This window comes from Grampus griseus (genome assembly GCF_964374135.1).
Source record: "Grampus griseus genome assembly, chromosome: 20".
NCBI lineage: Eukaryota > Metazoa > Chordata > Mammalia > Artiodactyla > Delphinidae > Grampus > Grampus griseus.
The window spans coordinates 55,806,727-55,829,694 of NC_139014.1; the positions used below are offsets into that span (position 1 = coordinate 55,806,727).

General features: G+C 42.3%; 1 protein-coding gene across 1 annotated transcript in view; it reads right to left on the reverse strand.

Annotated features, from left to right (window-relative positions):
- MYO1D (myosin ID) overlaps window positions 1-22,968 on the reverse strand; it is a 348,470-nt gene that overhangs the window by 248,208 nt on the left and 77,294 nt on the right. Inside the window, exon 2 of the mRNA XM_082678981.1 lies at window positions 1,596-1,804. Coding sequence (XP_082535107.1) covers window positions 1,596-1,804 — 209 coding nt within the window. The remainder of the gene's footprint in view (window positions 1-1,595; window positions 1,805-22,968) is intronic.

Genomic DNA, 22,968 nt, shown 5'->3' on the forward strand with positions numbered 1-22,968 from the left:
GCTCCACTTGTAGAATTTTATACTCTAGAAATACTAAAAATACTAATATAATCCAATGATAATCTTCAAAGGTTTTCAGACTATTTCTGCAGACTACACTATGTGTTATAGCTAAAATCTGAAAATAATATGCCCATCAGTAGAGGATTGGGTAAATAAATTACGATTCAACTATTCAATGGCATGCGACACAACTGTTAGAGAATGCACGACTTCTATAGGTACTCTAATGAAAAGATGTCCACTAGACATTGTTAAATGGAAAAACAAGTTATGGAATAGCAGTTATAACATAATTCTATAATTCTATGTTTATAATTACATATGCATGTGTGACTATACGTATTTGCACACACCGAGAAAATGTTTAAAAGGATAAATGCTTTATTGTTCACAGGCGTTACTGCTAGAATTTGGGGGGGGGGGGAACAAGGTATTCAAGGGAAAGGGACTTTGTGCTTTCACTTTATACACTTATAAAATTGCCTCCCGCTCCACCCCGCCACCTTTTACAATCAGGCAATAATACTGCCTTCAAAATTTGTTTTAGGGCTTCCCTGGTGGCGCAGTGGTTGAGAGTCCGCCTGCCGATGTGGGGGACGCGGGTTCGTGCCCCGGTCTGGGAAGATCCCACATGCCGCGGAGCGGGTGGGCCCGTGAGCCATGGCCGCTGAGCTTGTGCGTCCGGAGCCTGTGCTCTGCAACGGGAGAGGCCCACGTACCGCAAAAAAAAAAAAATTGTTTTAATAAAATGTAGCCTTAGGATATAATTCCTCAACTCCCACACTAAGTTGCCTCACTTCTCTGACCCTTAATATCCTCATCTGTGAAGTAGAAACACAACTGTCCTACTTACCAATCAGAGAGCTGCACTGATAACCAAAATGGAATAAAGATCACCAAAGCCTTGTAAAAGTATAAAGCCACTCATGCGAATATGAGGTATTATTAGCATGAAAAAAAAGTCCCACAGCTTGGGAGAGGGTATCCTGGGTCAGTGGGCAGATATTTTCTTGTTCCCAACTCACTACACAAGATTCCTTGAAGAGCTCAGCTTTACAGAGAGGGCTCGGCTCCTGTGCTTGGGCACCCAGGGTCTGTCACCTGATGCCCTCTCTGCAGCCTTTAAAGCTCTGGCCCCCAGCTCTGAGAGCCTGTTTCCAGCCCCCAGCCTCTGTATGTCCCTGGTCACTAGCTCCCGTTCACCAGTATGACTTGGAGTTCAGACTTCCTTTTTGGTACCTCAGGATTTCATTTTCCTGGTTTCGCTCTGTGATTATTTAAAATGATTTTTGTTAGATTTTTATCCAGTAGTTTTCCGTGTTTGAGATGGGAGGATGAATTTCCCATGTCACCTCAGTCTACACAATTGACCAGAAGTCCATCCAAACATAATATGTAATGTGTAAATGAACCAAGATTAGCAGATGCTCAGAAATGATAGAAATAATCTGGCATTACATTTTTTTTTTTTCTCCTATAAAATTACTTAAGCTTTTAACTTCAAAAAAGACCTAATCAACTGTTCGGACCCTTGAGTACCAAGTAAGTTAAATACATATTGACCTTGGAAGGACAGGGAACTCCTTAAATACCTGATATCACAATGCAAGTGTCCTTTGATCGCCTCTTCATAGCCTTGTAAGCAGCATCAGCAATGGCAAAAAGATGCGGCGGTCTCTCGTACAGTTCACGCCCTTTGTACTGCTCGATTGTGTCTCTCCCGTAGATGTTCAACAACTTGTAGGGATTCACAGAGACCACGACTTCTCCAATGAATGTGTAGATGCGCCCTTTTTCAAATCTGCACAGAAGCCAAAGAAAAGGAAGATGGAGCTGTGGTTATACAGAGATGCTATTTCTTTCCTATGAGTCTCTTATTTCCAAGAAAATCCAAACATCCCAGGAACTATTTCTGAAGTGACATTTCACGGTTCTGAGTTTACTTTTAGAGATAATGCTTGAGGCTGGCTTCCTTTGGATGCTGCTGGTAGAAAAGAAAAGTAGGGGTTAGAAGCCAAAAGAGAAGAAAGAATTTAATATTTTGGAGGCTGGGGATTTCCTAATTTCCAAAATACAGAAGGGTAAGAAATAAAAAGAGTTGAAGACAACCTTAGAGCTCTAGGAGGAAAAGATAACAGAAGCCGGAGCAGGTCTTGAAATCCATTTAGTCAGATTTTCAGTTGTAAAGAAAATTGTCCAAATACGTTTATTTCTTCTCCCTCTTGAAATCCCACTAAAATGTCAGTAAAGGAATAAAATAAACACAGCAAAATCCATACCAGAGAGAATGGTAGAGGAGACATTTCTGGCATAAATCGAATTCGCTTTTTAAAAAAATGACTGCCTAAAATTCCACAGTGCAGATAGACCCTTATTTATTCAATCATCCCCCCATCCTTCCTGCTATTATGAACAATATTGTAGAAAGTACTCTTGGCACATAATCTTACAACTCAGTGCCTTTATTTCTGTGAAACGGATTCCCAGGACTGGGATAGCTGGTTGAAAGGTATGTGTATTTTAAGAAGGTTAACACGATCCCACCACTCGCACATATAAGAAGCTAAAAATCCACCCTGTATATGTATATGATATGTATATAAATTGTACATAAATATATTTTGTAAATGATTACATGAGCATGGAAAAATATGGAAGGCTGCATATTATGTCTTACGTATTGTTAAATACATACAGTAGGGCGATGAGAAGGAAAGCCAGAGGAACTAAGAAACAAAAACCCCAGCATACATGATATGACTCCAATTGCGCAAAATTACGTGTCTATATTTGCAAAGAAAAAATTCAATATAAAATTTAGAAAACCCATATATATTTACGATCGACACATTAACTCACACATATAAACACCTATGAACCAGAGTGAGGCCAACACCCAAATGGACGTTTCTACACAAGTGGCTGCCACTACACTCTCCACCTGCCGAGAGGCACAGGCAGAGAGAGCTCACTTCCAAGAGCTGGGAGAAGGGAACACCAGGATGGGAGAATGCTGGTCCATGGACAGCGGCCGGGTCTCTGAGCACTCCTGTTGTAGAGTCACAGCAGCAGAGAAATAACTAAAGCATTTGAGACCAAAGGGCGAGACCCTTAAACTCCCTTTACACTGGAATGAAGGCTGTCGGCTATAATTAGGAGTGGAAACAGACATGCTGATAATGTCAACAATAAATTAAGACCAAGATTTTTATCAAGTAGTTAGTGTATGTTTAAATAAGAGTTATTGACCACTTGAAGGTTTTCTGTGCATTTTTCTCCTGTGGTTTTCCTTTGCATCCTCCCCATTGTTGGACAGAAAGTTTACATGGTAGCTAAAGGCACCAACCCTGGAATCCCTGACACCTGAGTCCAAAGGCTCACACTGCAAACTTAAGAGCAACGAGCCTATGAAAGCTGCTTAACCTCCATGAGTTTCAGCCTCCTTCACCTGTAAAATGGAGATAATTATACCCTTCCCTCCCTCTGGCATTTAGTACTTAAAAAAAAAAGCAATTAATCTTATGCATCCAATTATGTTCTGCATGAAGGAGATTTTTAATGAATGCTTTTATTTTATTAACATTGCTACGAAAATCACGGCAATCCCTACACACAAGGAATTAATGCAGTGATCCTAATTTGATTCCCTGCCTCAGCTGTCAATCAACACGAGTCATAAGCAAAACGTCTACATAACTCATGTTCAAAGACCCACAAAAATAATAAGAAGCTAAGCCTTTCTGGCTTAACCTGAAAATTTGAAGGACATGCTCTACAGCTATCTTCAAAGATAAGAATTGAAAGGACAAAATTCTTTAGTTTAAAAAAACACTGTCCAAACAGAAAAATAAAGAGAAGGTGAAGGATGTTAGAACAAAAAAATTGCCTCATGAGTCTGGAACTCTGTGACTAAGAGACAGCAAATAACATATGAGATTAGAATGTCGTTCTAAGATTCCAGGTCCGTCCAACTATGTACTTTCTCTGAAATTCCATTTTATTTCAAATAGAATGTTTTGTTTATCAAAACTTCTGAGCATCTTTGTAAAACACAATAGATAAAACCATCCACTGAGTAGCTATGAACTTGAAGACAGTGGCAAAGGCTTAACAAACTACGATATTAAATACAATGTTTCAGCAGAAGTTTGGTTGTTAAAGACGAAACTTTCAATTCGGTTAGGTCTCAAAATCACCAGTAGATGGTGTCAGCATACATCTTAACACCAACCCAAGATTTCCATTTGCTTTGGAGCACCTCAGGGTATGAAGTAAGCAAGCACTTAGGTAATCCTCACCTCTTTGGTTTGCCTCTAGGAGGAATGGCAGTAATTATCCTAGATGACAAATGCCACTGTCATCTAGGATAACCACTTCTTACAAGAGACTAAGGAAGGCATTTCTAGGACCTCTGTGTGCAAACCTTTTATGACAAACTTTTATCACTCATTCTGCATAGTTGAAATATTTCAGGTTTTCATTATTCCATAACTACTTCGTGTCAGGCACTGTGTGTGACCCTGGGGATTAAAAAAGGAATAAAGAGCAGGGAAGTATTATAAATAATAATGACATAGTGTGATAGGTGAGATACTAAAAGCAGGTACCATGGTGGCAAAGATCACAACAAATGCCTTGTGATATGGAAGGGTAACATACAAACTACAGTAGGGCACACAAGCCTTTTGTGCTCTGGCCTCCACATTTCTCTCCACTGGACCCTCCTAACTCCCCACACGCTTCCACACATCAACACCACTCCCACCCCTCCAGCCCAGGTCACTCTTGCTCTCACACTAATGAGCTAGTTACAGTTCCCAAGGCCACCATGCCTGCATGGTTTGCCCACGGGGTCCATTCTGCCTAGAATGCCCTTCTCCACCTGCCTCTTCTTCCCCCCTCTGCTTGGCAGATCCCCACACCTTCTTCAAAAGCCTGAACCTCAGCTCCTCGAGGAAGCCATCCTTGGTACCCATCCCCAACACCAGGGCTACTGTCGTCTTCGCTCTGTTCAGATTTTTTTTTTCCCCTTTGAAACCTCCGACATGGTGAAAATAGCTTAACAGCAACTGATTTTTAAAACAATTTCTTTAAGGAGTTTATTAAAAATACGTATTGGACGCGCTGGATATTTTCACTGGCTTCTGAATGAAACAAAGAGGTTCTAAAAAGTTTTTGAATTAGTGAGTAGCGATGGAGAAAATACCAAGGTTATGCCTCTGGAGAACAAGAGTCTTTTGTACATCAATTCTGAAACATCTATTATTATTATTATTTTTAATTAATTAATTATTTATTTGGTTGCTTCCGGTCTTAGCTGCGGCAGGTGGGCTCCTTAACTGTGGCAGGTGAACTCTTAGCTGCGGCAGGCGTGTGGGATCTAGTTCCCTGACCAGGGATCGAACCAGGGCCCCCTGCGTTGGGAGTGCGGAGTCTTGACCACTGCGCCACCAGGGAAGTCCCTGAAACATTTATTTTTTACAAAACATAGCCTCGTTAATTTGCACATGTGCTTCTATAAAAGATTACCTATAAGTCAAGATGTATGCAGCTCCCTCAGATCAGACATGGACAGACTATGTGTACAACCCTACAGAGAAGTATGACACTGGGGGTGGGGCAACACACACAAAACAATCCTAAAGATAAAGAAGTGCTAATTGCGAACATGAACTTAAGCATGAAGGCAGAACCGTGCGGCAAGGTTAGAAGTACGGGAAGGAGGCCGGCCTAACCAGAGCAGAAAACTTGTACTAGGGAATGTCAGGGAACAGTTGGAAAAGTAGGAGGGAGTCAGATTTGATATGACAGGATTTTTTTTTTTAATTGAGGTATAATTGACATGCAACATTATATTTGTTTCAGGTGTACAGCATAACGGTTCAATATTTGTATATACTGTGAAATGGTCACCACAAGAAGTCTAGCTAACATCTGTCACTATACAGAGTTACAGATATTTCCCTGTGATGAGAATTTTTAAGGTCTACTCCCTTAGCAACTTTCAAATAGGCAACACGGCGTTGTTAACTCTAGTCACCATGCTGTACGTTACATCCCCATGACTTATTTATGACTGGAAGTTGTTACCTTTTGACTCCCTTCACCCATTTCCCATCCCCCCCTCCCCGCCCCAACTCCCACCTCTGGCGATCACTAACCTGTTCTCTGTAACTATGAGCTTGGGGTTTTGTTGGGTTTTTTTAAGATTCCACATATAAGTGAGATAGTACGGTATTTGTTTTGCTCCCTGACTTATTTCACTCAGCATAATGCCCTCATTTCAAAAATGGCAAGATTTCTTTCTTTTTTTAAATGGCTGAATAGTATTCCACTGTATATATGTACCACATCTTCTTTATCCATTCGTCTCCTGATAGACACTTAGGTTATTTTCTGACACGATAGGCTTTGAAAACCAGACTGAGAAAGTCTAAATTTGATGTGACTGGAAACAAGAAAAAAAGTGAAGACTTTTCTAGCTAAAGAGATCAATAAGGCTGGGCCTCAATGAAAGGGACAACCGTAGAAATGAGAGAAAGAGAAATCTGAGTTGCTTCAAAGGGAGAGTGGGCAGAATGTGAACACCTGCTGAACACGAGAGACAAAACTATCTTTACCTTTCGAGTCGGGTGGAAGAGAAAAAGGAATTTATCTTGGATGATGAGATCCCAAAATGTACTCCCGAGGATTCTAAGTTCACCACTAACAGAATTCAGTGTTACCCTTGATCGACTTCTTCAACTATATGGACTCTATCGCCAGGAGGAAAATTCTCTGTGAATAGTCTACTATGTACTTAATAATATTTTTATTCATGAATAAATACTATTTATTTCATGAGAACGTACGTTTCAAATAGGTGATGCTTAACCACATCGATTTGGCCTGTTTTCTTTCCCTTTTCAACGCAAAGGCAATCTTAAATTGCTTCGAATGTTCACATTTCTCAGGAATGTTCACCTACACACGCCATTTGTCTTTTTCTTTCTTTTTTTTTTTTTTGTCTTCCATTATCTCCTCAGCCAACTCCAATCTGGGTTCCTGTCCAGCACTTCAATAAACCTTGATCAAACCTCCCAAAGTAAGTTTCCAATGAAACTGCTAAATCCACTGGCTGACTCCTCATCTTACTGGTGTCCCAGCAGAATCTGACACTGACTCCCATTTCCTCCCCACATTCTTTCTTGGCTTCTGTGCGGCCACGTTCTCTGGTTTTCCTCCTCAGTCTCCTCTGCTGGCTGCTCTTTCCTAAAGATCTCTAAACACTCAAGTTCTCTAGGGTTGGGTCCACTATCAACTTCATGTACCACCTAAGGGATGCTCATTTAAGGAGGCTGGAGTAATGATATCTGAGTCCTACTCTACCCTCTGATAATCAGCAAGACAAAATAAAACCAGAAAAGAAAACTTTACCTATGAGGAAACAGAAAACTAGCTACAACTCGGAAACACAACCTGTGAAGGGTGTGAAGTGTTGGACAACGAGCCCTCATGGAAGAAGGCTGCCAAGAGTGAGTGTGCGCCTCTGCAAAGCCCAGGCAAGTCCTCCAGAAGTGGCTGCAGTCCCTAAGTGGCCAAGGCAACTGTCTTTTGACAAGAACAGCAGGGTCTCAGGATGCAGGTGGCTGCGGAACAAAATGGGTCCCGTTTGACACTTCTGAATAGCTGCAAGGTGGAGCTACGTGAAGAAATGAGTAGAAATTAGTCAATATGTTTTTGCAAAAAAGCAGACTGTCAGAATAGAGAGGAGAAAAATGAAAAAGTAGATACAACTGCTCTATGGCAGGCGATCTTCATAAATGAGAAGAGGTAATGCTAACTCACCTCCCAGGAGTCTCACGGCGTACGTAAGGGACCTGCTTGCTAGTCAAGCAAACTTCTTGCCATTTCAGGGCAGAGTGTTGGTGAGAAGGAGTCTAGAAATAACAGATCCCAAACTCAGCGATCTACTGGTCCTTCTACACACTATCTTTCAGCAACTAACCAACCCAGAATGAAACACACCTATTCAAAGATGGCAGTAATCAAAAGTGAAACAGAATGGCGCCCATGATAAGATGTTCAAGGAAAAAAGTAGGCAAAGAATTGGATGGACAAAAAGCAGATCAAGAATACCCACGAGGGCTTCCCTGGTGGCGCAGTGGTTGGGAGTCCGCCTGCCCATGCAGGGGACACGGACGGGTTCGTGTCCCGGTCCGGGAAGATCCCACATGCTGCGGAGCGGCTGGGCCCGTGAGTCATGGCCACTGAGCCTGCGCGTCTGGAGCCTGTGCTCCGCAACGGGAGAGGCCACAACAGTGAGAGGCCCCCGTACCGCAAAAAAAAAAAAAATATATCCACGAAAAAAAAAAAGTGCGCCATAAAGGAGAAAAATTATGAAAAAATACTTCTGCATGAAAGCAAAGAATGTAAAGAAAACATAGCCCTATAAACCAAGTGATCAAAGAAAACATTGTTAAAAAAGAGCAAAAGCATATTTAAACCCATTTTTTTTAAAGGAGATAAACTGAAAGAGCTCAAAGAAAAAAACCCCAAAGAAATGAAGGTCACGTTAAAAGACAAAGAAAAGGGGAATGGGCACTGCTGAAAATAGCCAGGGCCAAGAAGAAGGGGTAGAGAAATGTAAGCAAAATGAAATGGAAAAACAAAATTCAAATAGAAAGAAGGAATTCTAGAAGTGGGAGACAACGGAGGTGACATAATTGGTATTCCTGAAGACTTCAGTATATGGCAGTGGTGACATTTCAAAACAGCAATAATACCAATAATAAATGTCAATAAATAGTGCTAGAAAATGAGCTAGCCACCTGGAAGAACAAAATGCAGATTATTAGTGTGGTGGCTTGAACTGTGTTCCCCCAAAGAGGTATGTTGAAGTCCTAATGCCTGGTACCTGGGAGGGTGACCTTATTTGGAAATAGGGTTTTTCAGATGTGATCAAGATGAGGTCATTAGACGGGCCCTAATCCAGTATGACTGGTATCCTTCCAAGAAGAGGAAAATGCCTGTGAAGACAGACAGATACCGAGGGAGGATGCCCTGTGATGACAGAGGCAGACGCAGCTACCAGCCAAGGGATGCCACGGTCTGATGGTCACCACTGGAAGCTAGCAGGAGGCAAGGAAGGATTTCTCCTCCACAAGTTTCAGAGGAAAGCATGGCCGGCTGACACCTTCATTTTGGACTTCTAGCCTTCAGAACTGTGAGACAATAAATGCCCATTGCTTTAAGCCACCCAGTTTGTTGTAATTTGTTGCAGCGACTCTAGGAACCTGATGCAACTAGTTATACCAAAATAAAATCCATGAAAATGTGTCTCAATTTCACTTACATTTAAGGAAATGCAAATCCAACCAACAATATGATACAGTTTCTCACCTACAGATCAAGAGTTGGGTTTTTTTTAATTAATTAATTTACTTATTTATTCTTGGCTGTGCTGGGTCTTTGTTTCTGTGCGAGGGCTTTCTCTAGTTGCGGCGAGCGGGGGCCACTCTTCATCGCGGTGCGTGGGCCTCTCACTGTCGCGGCCTCTCTTGTTGCGGAGCACAGGCTCCAGATGCGCAGGCTCAGCAGTTGTGGCTCACAGGCGTAGTTGCTCCACGGCATGTGGGATCCTCCCAGACCAGGGCTCGAACCCGTGTCCCCTGCACTGGCAGGCGGACTCTCAACCACTGCGCCACCAGGGAAGCCCAGATCAAGAGTTTTATGGTGCACAGTGTTAGCAAGAATATGGAGTCACAGGTATCTTCCCCATCACAGGTATCGTCTTAATTGGTCTGACCCCTTTCAATCTCCATACAGCAGGAGGCATGACCTGAAAATATAAATCTAACTACTCACTCCTATCCTTAAATCTCTTCCGTGGAAAACCTCCATGTCAGGCCAATCTGATATTGAGATACTGGCTCATCTCATGCCAGCTACTGGTCACTGTGTGCTCTGGCTGAGAATAAAACAAATTCTTTCCCGTCGAAACTGCACCCCACCCCCATCATCTCACACTTCCTTGTTTCCTTTATAGTATTTACCACAAGCAGTTTCTTATTTATTGTCTGTCTCCAGGGGAGTACAGATCATATCTATCTTGATCACTGTTTTATCTTCAGCATGCAACATGCTCCTGGAACTTACAGGGGGTGGTTAAATATTTGATGAATGAAAAAATAAAGGAATGAATGAATAAATTCCTTTAGCCCACCTCTACTCTCTAGAAAATGGTTTTGCATTCTACTTACAGAGAAAATCCAGGCTATCAGGTGTGCAAAACTTTATATCACCTGCCATCATTACCATTTTTTCCTATTTATATACTTTGTTTCACTTCTCTTATTTCCTTGTGACTTTCAAAAACTGGGGTACGGGGAGTATTAAATATAGCAAGATGTCATCTAGTTAAAAATGGGCCATATCCCCATGACCCAACATAAAATAATCTTTCCCTTCATGTGGGAAACTTCACATAATCTAGATATAAATAGCAATTTTTATTCCAGGAAAATATGATTGAACGGTACCTACTCCAACCAAGACAGGTTTTTTTTTCACTGTTAAGAGAAGGAAGTTACAAAATACATGGGGTTGACTTAGAATTGGAGATTTCAATATAAATTTATGGATTATGGGAGATAAAAGGGGGGATGATGTATGTACACATACATTTCCTAGCTCCGTCTGCTGAGAGAGCTTAGAAGCAATGGCACCCAGATGTTGGCTTATAAATACCGTCCTTCTTAACTAAAAGGACCCAGGGCTCCTTGGAGGAAAAGCTGACTCCAGAGCTTGGACAGGGAAAGTAGAAGATGAAACTGGAATAGCACGTTGAGCCAGAAAGTAGGGAAGTACTCAAGGAACAATGGGGACATGTCGAAAGGCCAGAGCAGCAAGCTTGAATGGGCTCCTGGCCAAATCTAGGACCACATAAGCATTAAAATAAGTAACGTTAGGAACATTATAATCCTTCGGATAAAATAAGAATCTATGAATCCCCACCAATGTAAAAAAGAAATAAATAAGAGAAGGAAAAGCCCTTCTTTAGAGTGGAATGCCACTTAAGAAATACAGAAGGAATGATGTGAGTTAGAAAATGGTCCACGTATGCTAAACCAGGAGTTGAAAGTGTGACTAGGAAGAGGATATTTACACAGACCCAAAGGATCTCCCCACAAATCACTGATTAATTACAAAAGGGAAAGATAATAATTTTTAGTGGAGAAACCTTATAACCACTTAAACCAACTGATCAAAATTAATATCACCAATATTGAAACAAACGAACACATGTGCTTGTGGTGGTTAATCTGATATGTCAAGTTGACTGGGCCACGGGGTGCCCAAACATTTGGTCAGACATTATTCTGGGTGTGTCTGTGAGGGTCATTTTAGTTGAGATTACATTAGAATCAGCAGACCGAGGAAAGCAGAGTGCCCTCCCCAATGTGCGAGCCTCATCCAACCATCGAAGGCCTGATTAGAATAAACGGGTAAGAAGGCATCCTTTCTGCCTGGCTGTCTTTGAGCTGGCTGGGTCATAGGTCTCCTGCCTTAGTTCACAGTCAGATTAGAATTTACACCATCGGCTGTCTTGGGTCTCCTGCTTGCCGACTGCAGCTCTTGGACTTCACAGTGTCCAAAATTACGCAAGCCAAAAACTGTTTACACACACACACACACACACACACACACACACACACTCTCTCTCTCTCTCTCTTATCCTGTTGTTTCTGTTTCTCTGGGTAACCTAAACTAACACAGATTTTGGTACCAAGAGTGGTTCCAGGGCTTCCCAGGTGGCGCAGTGGTTAAGAATCTGCCTGCCAATGCAGGGGACACGGGTTCAATCCCTGGTCTGGGAAGATCCCACATGCTGCAGAGCAACTAAGCCCGTGAGCCACAACTACTGAGCCCATGTGCCACAAGTACTGAAGCCCGTGCGCCTAGAGCCTGTGCTCCACAACAAGAGAAGCCACGACAATAAGAAGCCCACACACCGCAACGAAGAGCAGTCCCCGCTCACCGCAACTAGAGAAAGTCTGCACGCAGCAACAAGGACCCAACTTACCCAGAAATAAATAATTAATTAATTAAAAAAAAAAAAAGGAGTGGTTCCAGAGGAACAGGATTTTAAGGATGAGGTTCCCCCCCCACATCTTTCTTGGAGTATAATTGCTTTACAATGTTGTGTTACTTTCTGCTGCACAACAAAGTGAATCAGCCATACGTATACATATAACCCCGTATCCCCTCCCTCTTGAGCCTCCCTCCCACCCTCCCTATCCCACCCCTCTAGGTCATCATAAAGCACCGAGCTGATCTCCCTGTGCTATGCGGCTGCTTCCCACTAGCTATCTATTTTACATTTGGGAGTGTATATATGTCCATGTCACTCGCTCACTTCGTCCCAGCTTACCCCTCCCCCTCCCCATATCCTCAAGTCCATTCTCTACGTCTGCATCTTTATTCCTGCCCTGACACTAGGTTCATCAGTACTGCTTTTTTAGATTCCATATATATGTGTTAGCATACAGTATCTGTTTTTCTCTTTCTGACTTAGTTCATTCTGTATGACAGACTCTAGGTCCATTCACCTCACTACAAATAACTCAATTTCATTCCTTTTTATGGCTGAGTAATATTGCATTGTATATATGTGCCACATCTTCTTTATCCATTCGTCTGTCGATGGACACTTAGGTTACTTCCATGTCCTGGCTATTGTAAACAGTGCTGCAATGAACATTGTGGTACATGTCTCTTTTTGAATTATGGTTTTCTCAGGGTATGTGCCCAGTAGTGGGATGGCTGGGTCGTATGGTAGTTCTCTTTTTAGTTTTTTAAGGAACCTCCATCCTGTTCTCCATAGTGGCTGTATCAATTTACATTCCCACCAACAGTGCAGGACGGTTCCTGTTGCAGGATTAGTTTTCTGAACTGGTTCTGGGGGTTCTGGAATTGGCTCTCTAATATGATTAGATTTACAGCCACTAATGACTCTATTTCTAGTAGTAAAGAGAGCACTGGTAGTCGATGGTGTGATCTGGCCACAGAGATACATCAATATCTCCATCGCGGGGACTTCCCTGGCAGTCCAGTGGTTAGGACTCCAGACTTTCACTGCAGGGGGCACGGGTTCGATCCCTGGTCAGGAAACTAAGATCCCACATGCCGTGAGGCGTGGCCAAAATGTAAATAAATAAATAAAAATAAACTCACCTAAAAAAAAAAAATCTCCATTGGATACTCCTAATCAACCTTTGTAAGAAACAAAGAGCTGGGTGACTATATATATTTTCAAACATTCTTGGAAAAGTAACAAGCATAGGAAGTTGGCTGGGAGGTCCTAATGTCCCTGGAAAAAGTGGTGAATGAAAAGGATGCCCTCAGGGATTCAAATTCCCAGCTCAAGAGCCATGAAATGACCTGAAAGCTTCTATGTGTGTCCTGAAGGAGAGCTGTGTCTCCTGTAGCCTGGGGACTGAGAACCCAGAGAAAGACAGTTCCCCCTGGTAGAAGGCAGTGAGGACACGGCCATCACTTCTGTGGTGTCTGCCCAAAACACACAACCCGAATCTAATCAGGAGGAAACACAAAACAACCCTAAGTTGAAGGATAGTCTACAAAATAAGTGGAAAACTTCACAGTCAAGAAAACAGACAAATGCTGAATAACAATCCAGATTAGAAGAGACACAACAGGAACTCCCTGGCGGTCCAGTGGTTAGGACTCCATTTCCTTCACTGCTGAGGGCATGGGTTTGATCCCTGGTTGAGGAACTAGGAACCCGCAAGCCACACAGCGTGGCTGAAAGAAAAAAAAAAGAGAGATATAACAACTAAATGCAAGGTATACTCTTAGGAAGTTTCTTGTAGTATTCTTGAAATTTTCTGTAAATTTGAAATTATATCAAAATTAAAAGTTGCTAATACAAATCCAACTTCCACTCTTCCTTATATAGTAGGTTTAAATTTTATTAATTTATTACTTTTGAATAGGCAATACAGACTCTTAGTAAAAGATTCAGAAGATATCAATGAATAGGTAGTGAAAAGTGTTTCTCTCATCTCTGCCACAGCTTCCCTCATCAGAGAGAACCACTGCCACTGGTTTCCTGTGAATTCTTCTAGAAATAGTTTAGGCATACACACACATATGCATTCATGTAGTCTTTTCCATGGATGACTTTTGTCTCTCTAATTAAAACAATATATATCTTGGCAATGGTTTCATGTAAGTAAATAGAGAAAAGCCTTATTTTTAATGCCTGTAGAGTACTTCATTTCATGGGTGAATATACAGTAAAATATTTAATTGGTTATTACCAATCATTTGTTGCTATGAACAATGCAACTATATATATAATGGCATATATTCCTTTGTGCATATGTGTATATACACTTGTAGAAAACATTTCTAGAATTGAAATTGGTAATTCAGAGGATTATCTGCAATTTAAGTTTATGAATTATTGCCAGATTATTTTCCAAAGAAGCTGCAGCAATTTATACTTCCACTTACAATCTATGAGATTTCTGTTTCCTGGGTATGCGTTTTTTCAACCAATGATGCTGGCCCATTTCAAAAGGACAGCCTATATTGCAGTTTTATTTTCAAAGTACACAAAACTTTGATCCCTTTCTTTACTGGTGTACCAAACTTATGCAACACTCATTAGCTTACTGTCAACTTCAATACGGCTCAGTTCACCTTCCCCAGTTCTTAGGGGAGAATCTCTCCCAAGGGTGAAGGCATCTTGTTTCTGCTTCTGGAAAAAATCATGGTCTCTATGTGATGGAGTCAATTCGTTTTATCCCCATCCTGAGATGGGCAGGGACTGTGTTGGAAAGATTACGAGCTTTAGAGTTATACGGCCCTGGAGCCCTGGGTTTGAATCCTACTCCGCTAGTTGCTGATTGTGTGTGTTCATAAACATGTGAGTAACTAATAAGTGCCGTGTGCCAGGCACTATGCCAGGAGCCTGAGTTACAAAGAATAAGGCATGGCATTGTACTAAAAGGTTTACATAAACAGACAAGGCCATGTGGTAAGCATAATGAAAGAGAGTTTAAAAATTACATAATTTAAAAAATCATTCCCTTCTTCCCTCCCTCCCTCCTTCTCTCTCTCTCTCTCTCTCTCTCTCCCTCCCCCTCTCCCTTCCTCCCTCCCTCCCTCCCCCCCCCCCTCTCTCTCTCTCTCACACACACACAGATACACACACTCTGCTGTTTCAGAAAAGATTTAAGGCAACAACAAGATAGAAAGGATGGTATGGAAGCTTAGAGAAAAGATACTTAATCCATCTCTAGCAGTGGGAAGGTTCAAAGAAGGCATCCTAAAAATTAAATTACTTGACATTTAAGCTATTTATGTGACTATACAACCTCCACATGGGTAACTCTAGGCCCCTCTTGGTTTACTCTGCCTTACGAGCATCTGAGATAGGATGGGTGCTCTATGCTGACTTTTTATTAACACACTGCAGCCTTGGAAGAGAAGGCCTGAGCATATACCACCTCGGCCCACCAGTGCAGCACACAGGCCTGCCTGGACCTTCACAGCACACAGAAGGGCGCATGAAGAAAGCATGCTCTGGAACCCGACAGCGGTTTAGCACCAACCGGCTCTATGATTACGGGCAAGTGATAATACCTCTCTGCTAGAGAGGGTCTTTCTTCATCTGAAAGGTGGGACAATGCTAGTATCTACCTCACCTCCCAGGACCGTGATAAGAAATGAGACACTCCACCGTGGACCCCGAGGCACACTACTGGCACGTCGTGCAGAAGACCAGGTCCTATTTTTACCGTGAGCGGCGCTGCCCGCCCTCTGAATGGCAGGAGGTGTCTTTCCCCCGCTCGGGTCCCATTGCCCCGCTTGCTGCATCTGTGCTGTGCTGCGTTTATCCTCAGGCAAGGGTCACTTTTGTTAGTGGAATGAATCGTGATCCAGCTGGCATCATGGACAGAAAGGCGTTCTTCTAGGACGGACCCTCTTAAGCCAAAACCCCTCCATAAAAACGTTTAGGCTTTTCCCAGGATATAGGAAACTAGCCAGGGCTGCTGGCGGGGCTGTTATAGGCTTCCCGAGTTCATCTCTTGGTTTTCTTCTCCAGAGCAACATCTCTTCATGTGAGCAACACCAAAGGTAGTCATCCAGAAAGTGTGGTCTGGAGATGCCTGGCTGAATTATTCATTCATTCATTCATTTCCTTCCTCCCTTCCTTCCTTTTCTCCCCTTCCTTCCTCCCTTCCCTTCCCTACCCTTCCCTCCCTATGGAAATAATTTATTTCTGATATATACCTTTTAAGATTATGATTGCTTTTTCAAAACACAGTTCTATTATATAGTAAGACATTCCTTGTAGAGAAATAGTAACTTTAAATGTTCTTACTGCTGTCTTTAATTTTATTTGCATTCATTCATTCACTCAGTAAACCATTATTAGTGCCCAGGTTCTAAGCACTGTGCTGCGAGCCATGGGTGGAGGAACAAACAGGCAGACCTGTCCCCGCCCCAGTGCAGGGTAACGAGAAGGACAGCACCTCAACAGGGGTGTGGGGAAGAGGCAACAGAATGTACACTGCATGGGTGGAGGGCAGAACATGTGCCTGAGGAATCCAGAGCGGGACAATGTGACCACAGCAGAGACAGCAAGGGGACAGTGATGCCAGGGGCGTGAGGGGAGAGGCTAGAGTATGCAAGCCCCGCAGGCACATCGCAGGGGTTTGGGGCTGTATCTCAAGGGCAGGGTTGTAAGTATTGATCACATTTGCTTTTTTGCAAGCCCCCTCTGACCACGGGGTGGAAAAGATCGAGTGCCTGGTGGTGGAGCAGTGAGGATGCTTCTGCATCAGCGCCAGGAAGGGATGACCAGGGCTTTGGTTGGGACAGAGCAGTGGAGAGACGGAGCGGCACACAGGCTTGAAGAGCAGATGCAGAACTGATGAGACAGGATGACTTCGACTGGAATGTGAAGGGTGAGAAAGAGGGAGGGGTCAAGCCTTCTCACATCCACAGCTGAGCAGACCACGATGCTGCTTGTGAACGAGAACGGGGACAGCGGAGGAGGAGCAGAATTTTAGGAGGTGACCGGGATTTGGACGGGCTAGTTCCTGGGGACGGGCTAGTTCCTGGGGACAGCCAACTGAAGACGTTCCTCTTCTTTCTCTCACAATCTAATTAAATCTGATCCCTTGGACACAAAGGGAACAACACAGAGGGTGGGAGAGTATTAAGAAAACAGAGAGGGGGGACTTCCCTGGTGGTCCAGTGGTAAAGAATCTGCCTTGCAATGCAGGGGAGGCGGGTTTGATCCCTGGTCAGGGAACTAAGATCCCACATGCCGCGGGGCAACTAAGCCTGTGCGCCGCAACTACAGAGTCCACGCTCTCTGGAGCCTGCGTGCCACAACTAGAGAGAACCCCGAGCGCTGCAACGGAAGATCCCGCGTGCTGCAATTAAGATCTGACGCAGCTGTACACCTGAAACTAACACAACACTGTAAACTGACTATACTTCAATAAAATTTAAAAAATAAAAATTAAAAAAAAAAAAAGAAAACAGAGAGGGCAGCCAGAAATCCTTACCTGTCACGGTGGGCAAACATTGCCAGGGGACCACATGCTCTACTGCCCAATTTAAAATCAAGAAAAAGATTTTAAAGAGAGAGTAGATATCTGGATTCTATTTTAAATTTTTCACTAACTGAATTTGGTCATGTCAAGTTACTCAGTGATTCTCCTTTCCTGGTATAAGAAAACACTAGAAACAATCCAAAACCCACTTCCATAAAGGCTATCTCCTAAGGTCCCAGGCAATTTGGTTAAAAATTAAAATACAATGACTAGTTCTCAGTACACTGTCTAAATCTCTTGACTATGAAAGACACTTTTACCAAAGATCACAACTCATTCACCTGGCAAAAGGAAACAGAGCGTTTTAAGGTATAGCTCAATGAAAACAAGATAAGTCTTGAGAATATAAAACATAATCTGTCAAATACCGCAGTTGGGTTGACATCAGTAAATGGACTGCTTTTCAGTTTGTGTTGCTTTGTCTGCTGGGGTGTCTGGAAAGGTTCAAATTTCAAGTCGGTCAGCATCATGAGAAGGATACTGCCCACTCACAGGGCACTCAGCCAACTGGCCACTTTACAATAGGTGAGTCTCTACTACTACTGGTGTCAGGACATGTCCACACAGGGTAGAGAGTCACTGTTAGGTCTGGAGCACCTGCACCTTCGACACACTGTTGAAAATGGATCTGAAATGGCCACATTTTGAACTTGCAAGGAAAGCTGCTCTTCCCATGAGATCATAAAAGGTCTGTAAGCTTACCAAACCTGCACCATGGAACTCACATCATCTGTTTTGGTCATCTGCCACCCTGTAGCTTTTAGATAGTATTTAAATATTTAATTGACTGATGTTCCTCAAATCCTAGTGGAGGAAATACAAAGATGGGTGAACTGAACCACAGTAAAGTCACTATAAGAGACTATAAGAGTCCACAGAAACTAGAGACCCTCAGATCAAGAGAAAGGATGCTCAGATATTCAAAGAATATTAGTAAAAACAAAAAACGTAAAATCAGTAAAAATGAAAAACAAAACAAAAAACTCCCATAATAAAGATGTTATGGGGCTTCCCTGGTGGCGCAGTGGTTGAGAATCTGCCTGCCAACGCAGGGGACACGGGTTCGAGCCCTGGTCTGGGAAGATCCCACATGCCGCGGAGCAACTGGGCCTGTCAGCCACAATTACTGAGCCTGCGCCTCTGGAGCCTGTGCTCTGCAACAAGAGAGGCCGCGATAGTGAGAGGCCCATGCACCGCGATGAAGAGTGGCCCCTGCTTGCCACAACTAGAGAAAGCCCTCGCACAGAAACGAAGACCCAACACAGCCATAAATTAATTAATTAATTAATTAATTTTAAAAAAAGATGTTATGTATCTTACAATGTCAGCGTATGACTACATCACAATAGTACTATTTAGCTATGAGATGCTGACTGCCTGATAATGACAGGCATGAAGATCTAGACCAAAGATAAAAGGGAAACTGTCTAGGACTTCCCTGGTGGCACAGTGGTTAAGACACCATGCTCCCAATGCAGGGGGCCCGGGTTCGATCCCTGGTCAGGGAACTGGATCCCACATGCATGCTGTAACTGAGTGCGCATGCCACAACTAAGGAGCCCGCCGGCTGCAACTAAGACCCAGCACAAATAAATAATATTTTAAAAAAAGGAAACTGTCCTATTAATGACATGACAATATTTTCTCTTCCTATCGACAAGTAACAAATATAATTTATCCAACACAGGGCTCAACTGTTACATATTTATTCCTTTATACCCATTTCATTTAAAAATGATTTTTGATTACAGTAACCATTTGTCCACCTGGCATGCCTAGGGAAGTAGTTAACTCCATTTTGCCTTAACCAAGGAGTTAACCTATTTATAAACCCAACACTGCTCAGGAAAATAAGTCAGAAAACTCTTTGGTAGGAATGCACAATTACATAAATGAATAACAATTATGCATTTTGAATAATACTATAAACCACTTAAACTACAGTACTGAACACTCCTAAAAAACACATAGATAAATCCCAAAGATGTCTGAGGACTGAAACTAAATAGGGTAAACTTGGGATTCTTTTTTTTTTGAATGTTTAGTTATTAAGCATTTTAAAAAAAATTTTTAATTTAATTTTTATTTTATATTAGAGTATAGTTGATTTACAATGTTGTGTTACTTTCAGGTGTACAGCAAAGTGATTCAGTTATACATATACATATATCCATTCTATTTCAGATTCTTTTCTCACATAGGTTATTACAGAACACTGAGTAGAGTTCCCTGTGTTATACAGTAGGTCCCTGTTGATTATCTATTTTATATATAGTAAACTTAGGATTCTTATCCCACCCCACCCTCAAATTTATACTGGTAGGAAGCCCCTCTACCTTACCTGTACCCAGGTATCCTGCTCCCTGGGCTCCCTGGGAGACAGGAAAGCTAACAGGCATACCCTGTCACTTTTTCACAACTATGCCTAATTTAGTAAATGACAGAACACCTAATCAATATACTGTATCACTTTCAAAAACTATAGTTCCTTATCCCGGTTTTCATAACATGTGAAGGCTTTGCTATTCAGCCTTGCGTCAACCAGGTAGGCAGCTTTTGGGTATAAGCTGGGTGGTAGCTGTGTGGCAGGTGACACTGAAGAGAAATAAATGGCTCTGTAGCCAAGTGAATGAATTAGTTCCTTTGTAAACGCAGCTGTTTTTTGTTTTAAATACACCTGTTTATTGAACTTAAACACCTGCATTAAGTCAATAAACAGAGTCACAGTAAACTTATATTTATTGTGCGCCTGTTGTATCAAGAACTGCGTTAGATATTTTTCATGTATGTTGCTAATCACATGTTTTTAAATATTAACAGAAAATCTTCCCAAACCTTCTGTTGACGTCACATGCCCAGTTACAGGTAAGAAGAAAATTACCAATATATTTAAAACAATCTCCTAACCATTATCTCTCCTTGGAGAAATGTGAACCACAAAGCAAAGCTTTCATTGGCCTGGGAGGGAGATCTGTTTCTACTACAGAGGGGTTTCATAAGAGTAAGGAAACTGGAAATTTGTCCAGATGCTCCTAAGTTATGTGTTCAGCTATTGTTTCTGTTGGGGTGAATTAACAGCCGCCACGGAGCAGAGGATTTTAAAACCAGCAAAAATATTTACTGAATGAACGGCCAGAAACTTTGTCACCTGGCTCTCTCCTTGGCTTTCCTTGTCAGAAGTCTGCAACATCTATTAAGGTCACGTCTCCTCATGTAAAGCTTTTAATATGTTGCATTATCTTTCTACTTGCTAGAGCTGGCCTTCTCTCTTGGCTTGAGGGTTTTTGTTTTGTTTTTTTTAAACAACCTTTTTTGTGTCTAAGGTAGAGTGAAGGGTTAACTTCCTTTCCCCTAGCAGTGGTGTAGGATACATGTCATTTTGGTAGCCTGACTCTGGGGCTGGGGACAGTAGCCTCAGGGGAAGGAGGGAGGTTAAGTCGGCACACTTACTATCCCTGTTGGAAGTGGCTGGGGCATACAGAACTTTCACAGTGCTAATCTGCTAATACTGCAACTCCTCCGATGCCAACAAGCTTTAAAAGGAAATTAAGAATGTCACATGGCATCTCCAAGTGAAATACCGAGAGCTGCTCACCAGGGTCCCTCAATAATAGCTGTTCATTTGGGGATAAAGTTATTACGGTAAGGAGAAGGGAGCTGACTTTGGAAGGGGTTGAGAGGATATAAAAGTCAGAAGACATCAACTCTTACTGCTCTGCCAAGTGTTTTCATCTTTACATGATATTTGAGATGTTGCAGTTTACAGCTTTATTCCTAAATTGTCATCAAGTTCCCTAAGAAACCATGAGCCAGATTTCTTTTAAATTTATTTTTACTCATTCCTAGCATGCTGCCGTGGGACCCAAGGGAATTTTTATTAAGGGAGGAGGGACCTGGCAGCATTAGAGATTCATTATTAGAATTGGAAAGTATTAAATGGGCCCATATTCAAACGATAAAAATCAACACATTCTGAAGCCACACAGACATGGATAATCAACGACTCTGCTTGATCCAATCGGTCCTTTTCCACTTGTGAAAATAACCAAGTGCTGTGTACACTCAGGAGCAGCAGACATCAGGAAGTGAACTAAGAGAGGAAGAATGTGGTGGCAAAGAAGAGAGTCAAAAACTAAAAACAGATCAAATACATCAGGAAATGGAAAAAACAAATAATTTTCCCTATTTTTTCTTAGTTCCTAAAGCAGAAAATATCTTTTTTATTATTGCTCAGATCAAACTGAGAAAGGAATTTATGTGAGTAGACTGGTGGCCAATGTAAGACAAATACTATCATATTTATTTTTCCTTTTAAGTGTCCCCCTGCAACCGGGCCAATAGGAAGAGCTCTAGCTGCCCTCAGAAAGCAGCTGTCCCCGAAGTTCAGCTTTGCTCATGGAAGCTGCACACGGTTTCTCTAAATGTCTGTTAACGTTACACTTCAAAAAGGAAAAGAAAAGCTAAGCCTACTTATAAACAGCATTATTTCCAAGTCTTTAACTGAAATAACTTCCATCGTCCTCTGTGAATAAGAACTGAAACTATGTGATTGAATACCAAAAAATATTAATCCTCTCATTTTCTAATTTCAGAAAATACGCTGTCTTGAGTTTTTGCTTATAAGTCATCTAAGTTTAAAAAGTCAAGAGTTTGGCCAGCATGGCTAGTGTACTTGGCAGAGCCGGGACCGGGGACGCGGCTGGCTCGGTGTGAGTGGTGAGGCCAGGAGAAGGATTCCACCAGTGCAGCTGGGGTGTCCAACAGGGTAGGGGCCGCACGCTGGGGAAATCAGTTACATACGGGAGGATTAAGGAAATAAGTAAATATGTTGAGGACGATGGGAGCCAGGCTTCTCACTTCTGCAGGAGGAAATTACAAATACGGAAGCGAGACGGCGAAAATAAACCCAGGGGGTTAGACTGAAATGGGAGGTACTGGGATGAAGTCCTGATATTTAACATAAATAGACAAAAGAAATAGAAACCCGCGTATGTATATGTGTGTATGCACGTTCCCCCTCCAATTCTGCTGAGCAAGCCTGGAAGCAATGATACACTGGCAGCAACAACTGGACCCACTACCCAGATCTTGGTTTTTAAAAGCCACACACCACCAACAGGAACCAAGGATTTGGGGAGAAATGGCTGAATACCATCACCCGGCCAGGGAAAGCACTAGATGAACCTGGAATCAGTATTACTGAGCCAGGGAGTAAGGAAGTTCTCCAAGAATGACAGGGACATGTCGAAAGGATACTGCTGCCAGCAGAAAGAGGCTTCCACTACCCAAATCTGGGACAAATCGTCTGGTTTATTTGGGAAAGTAAGGA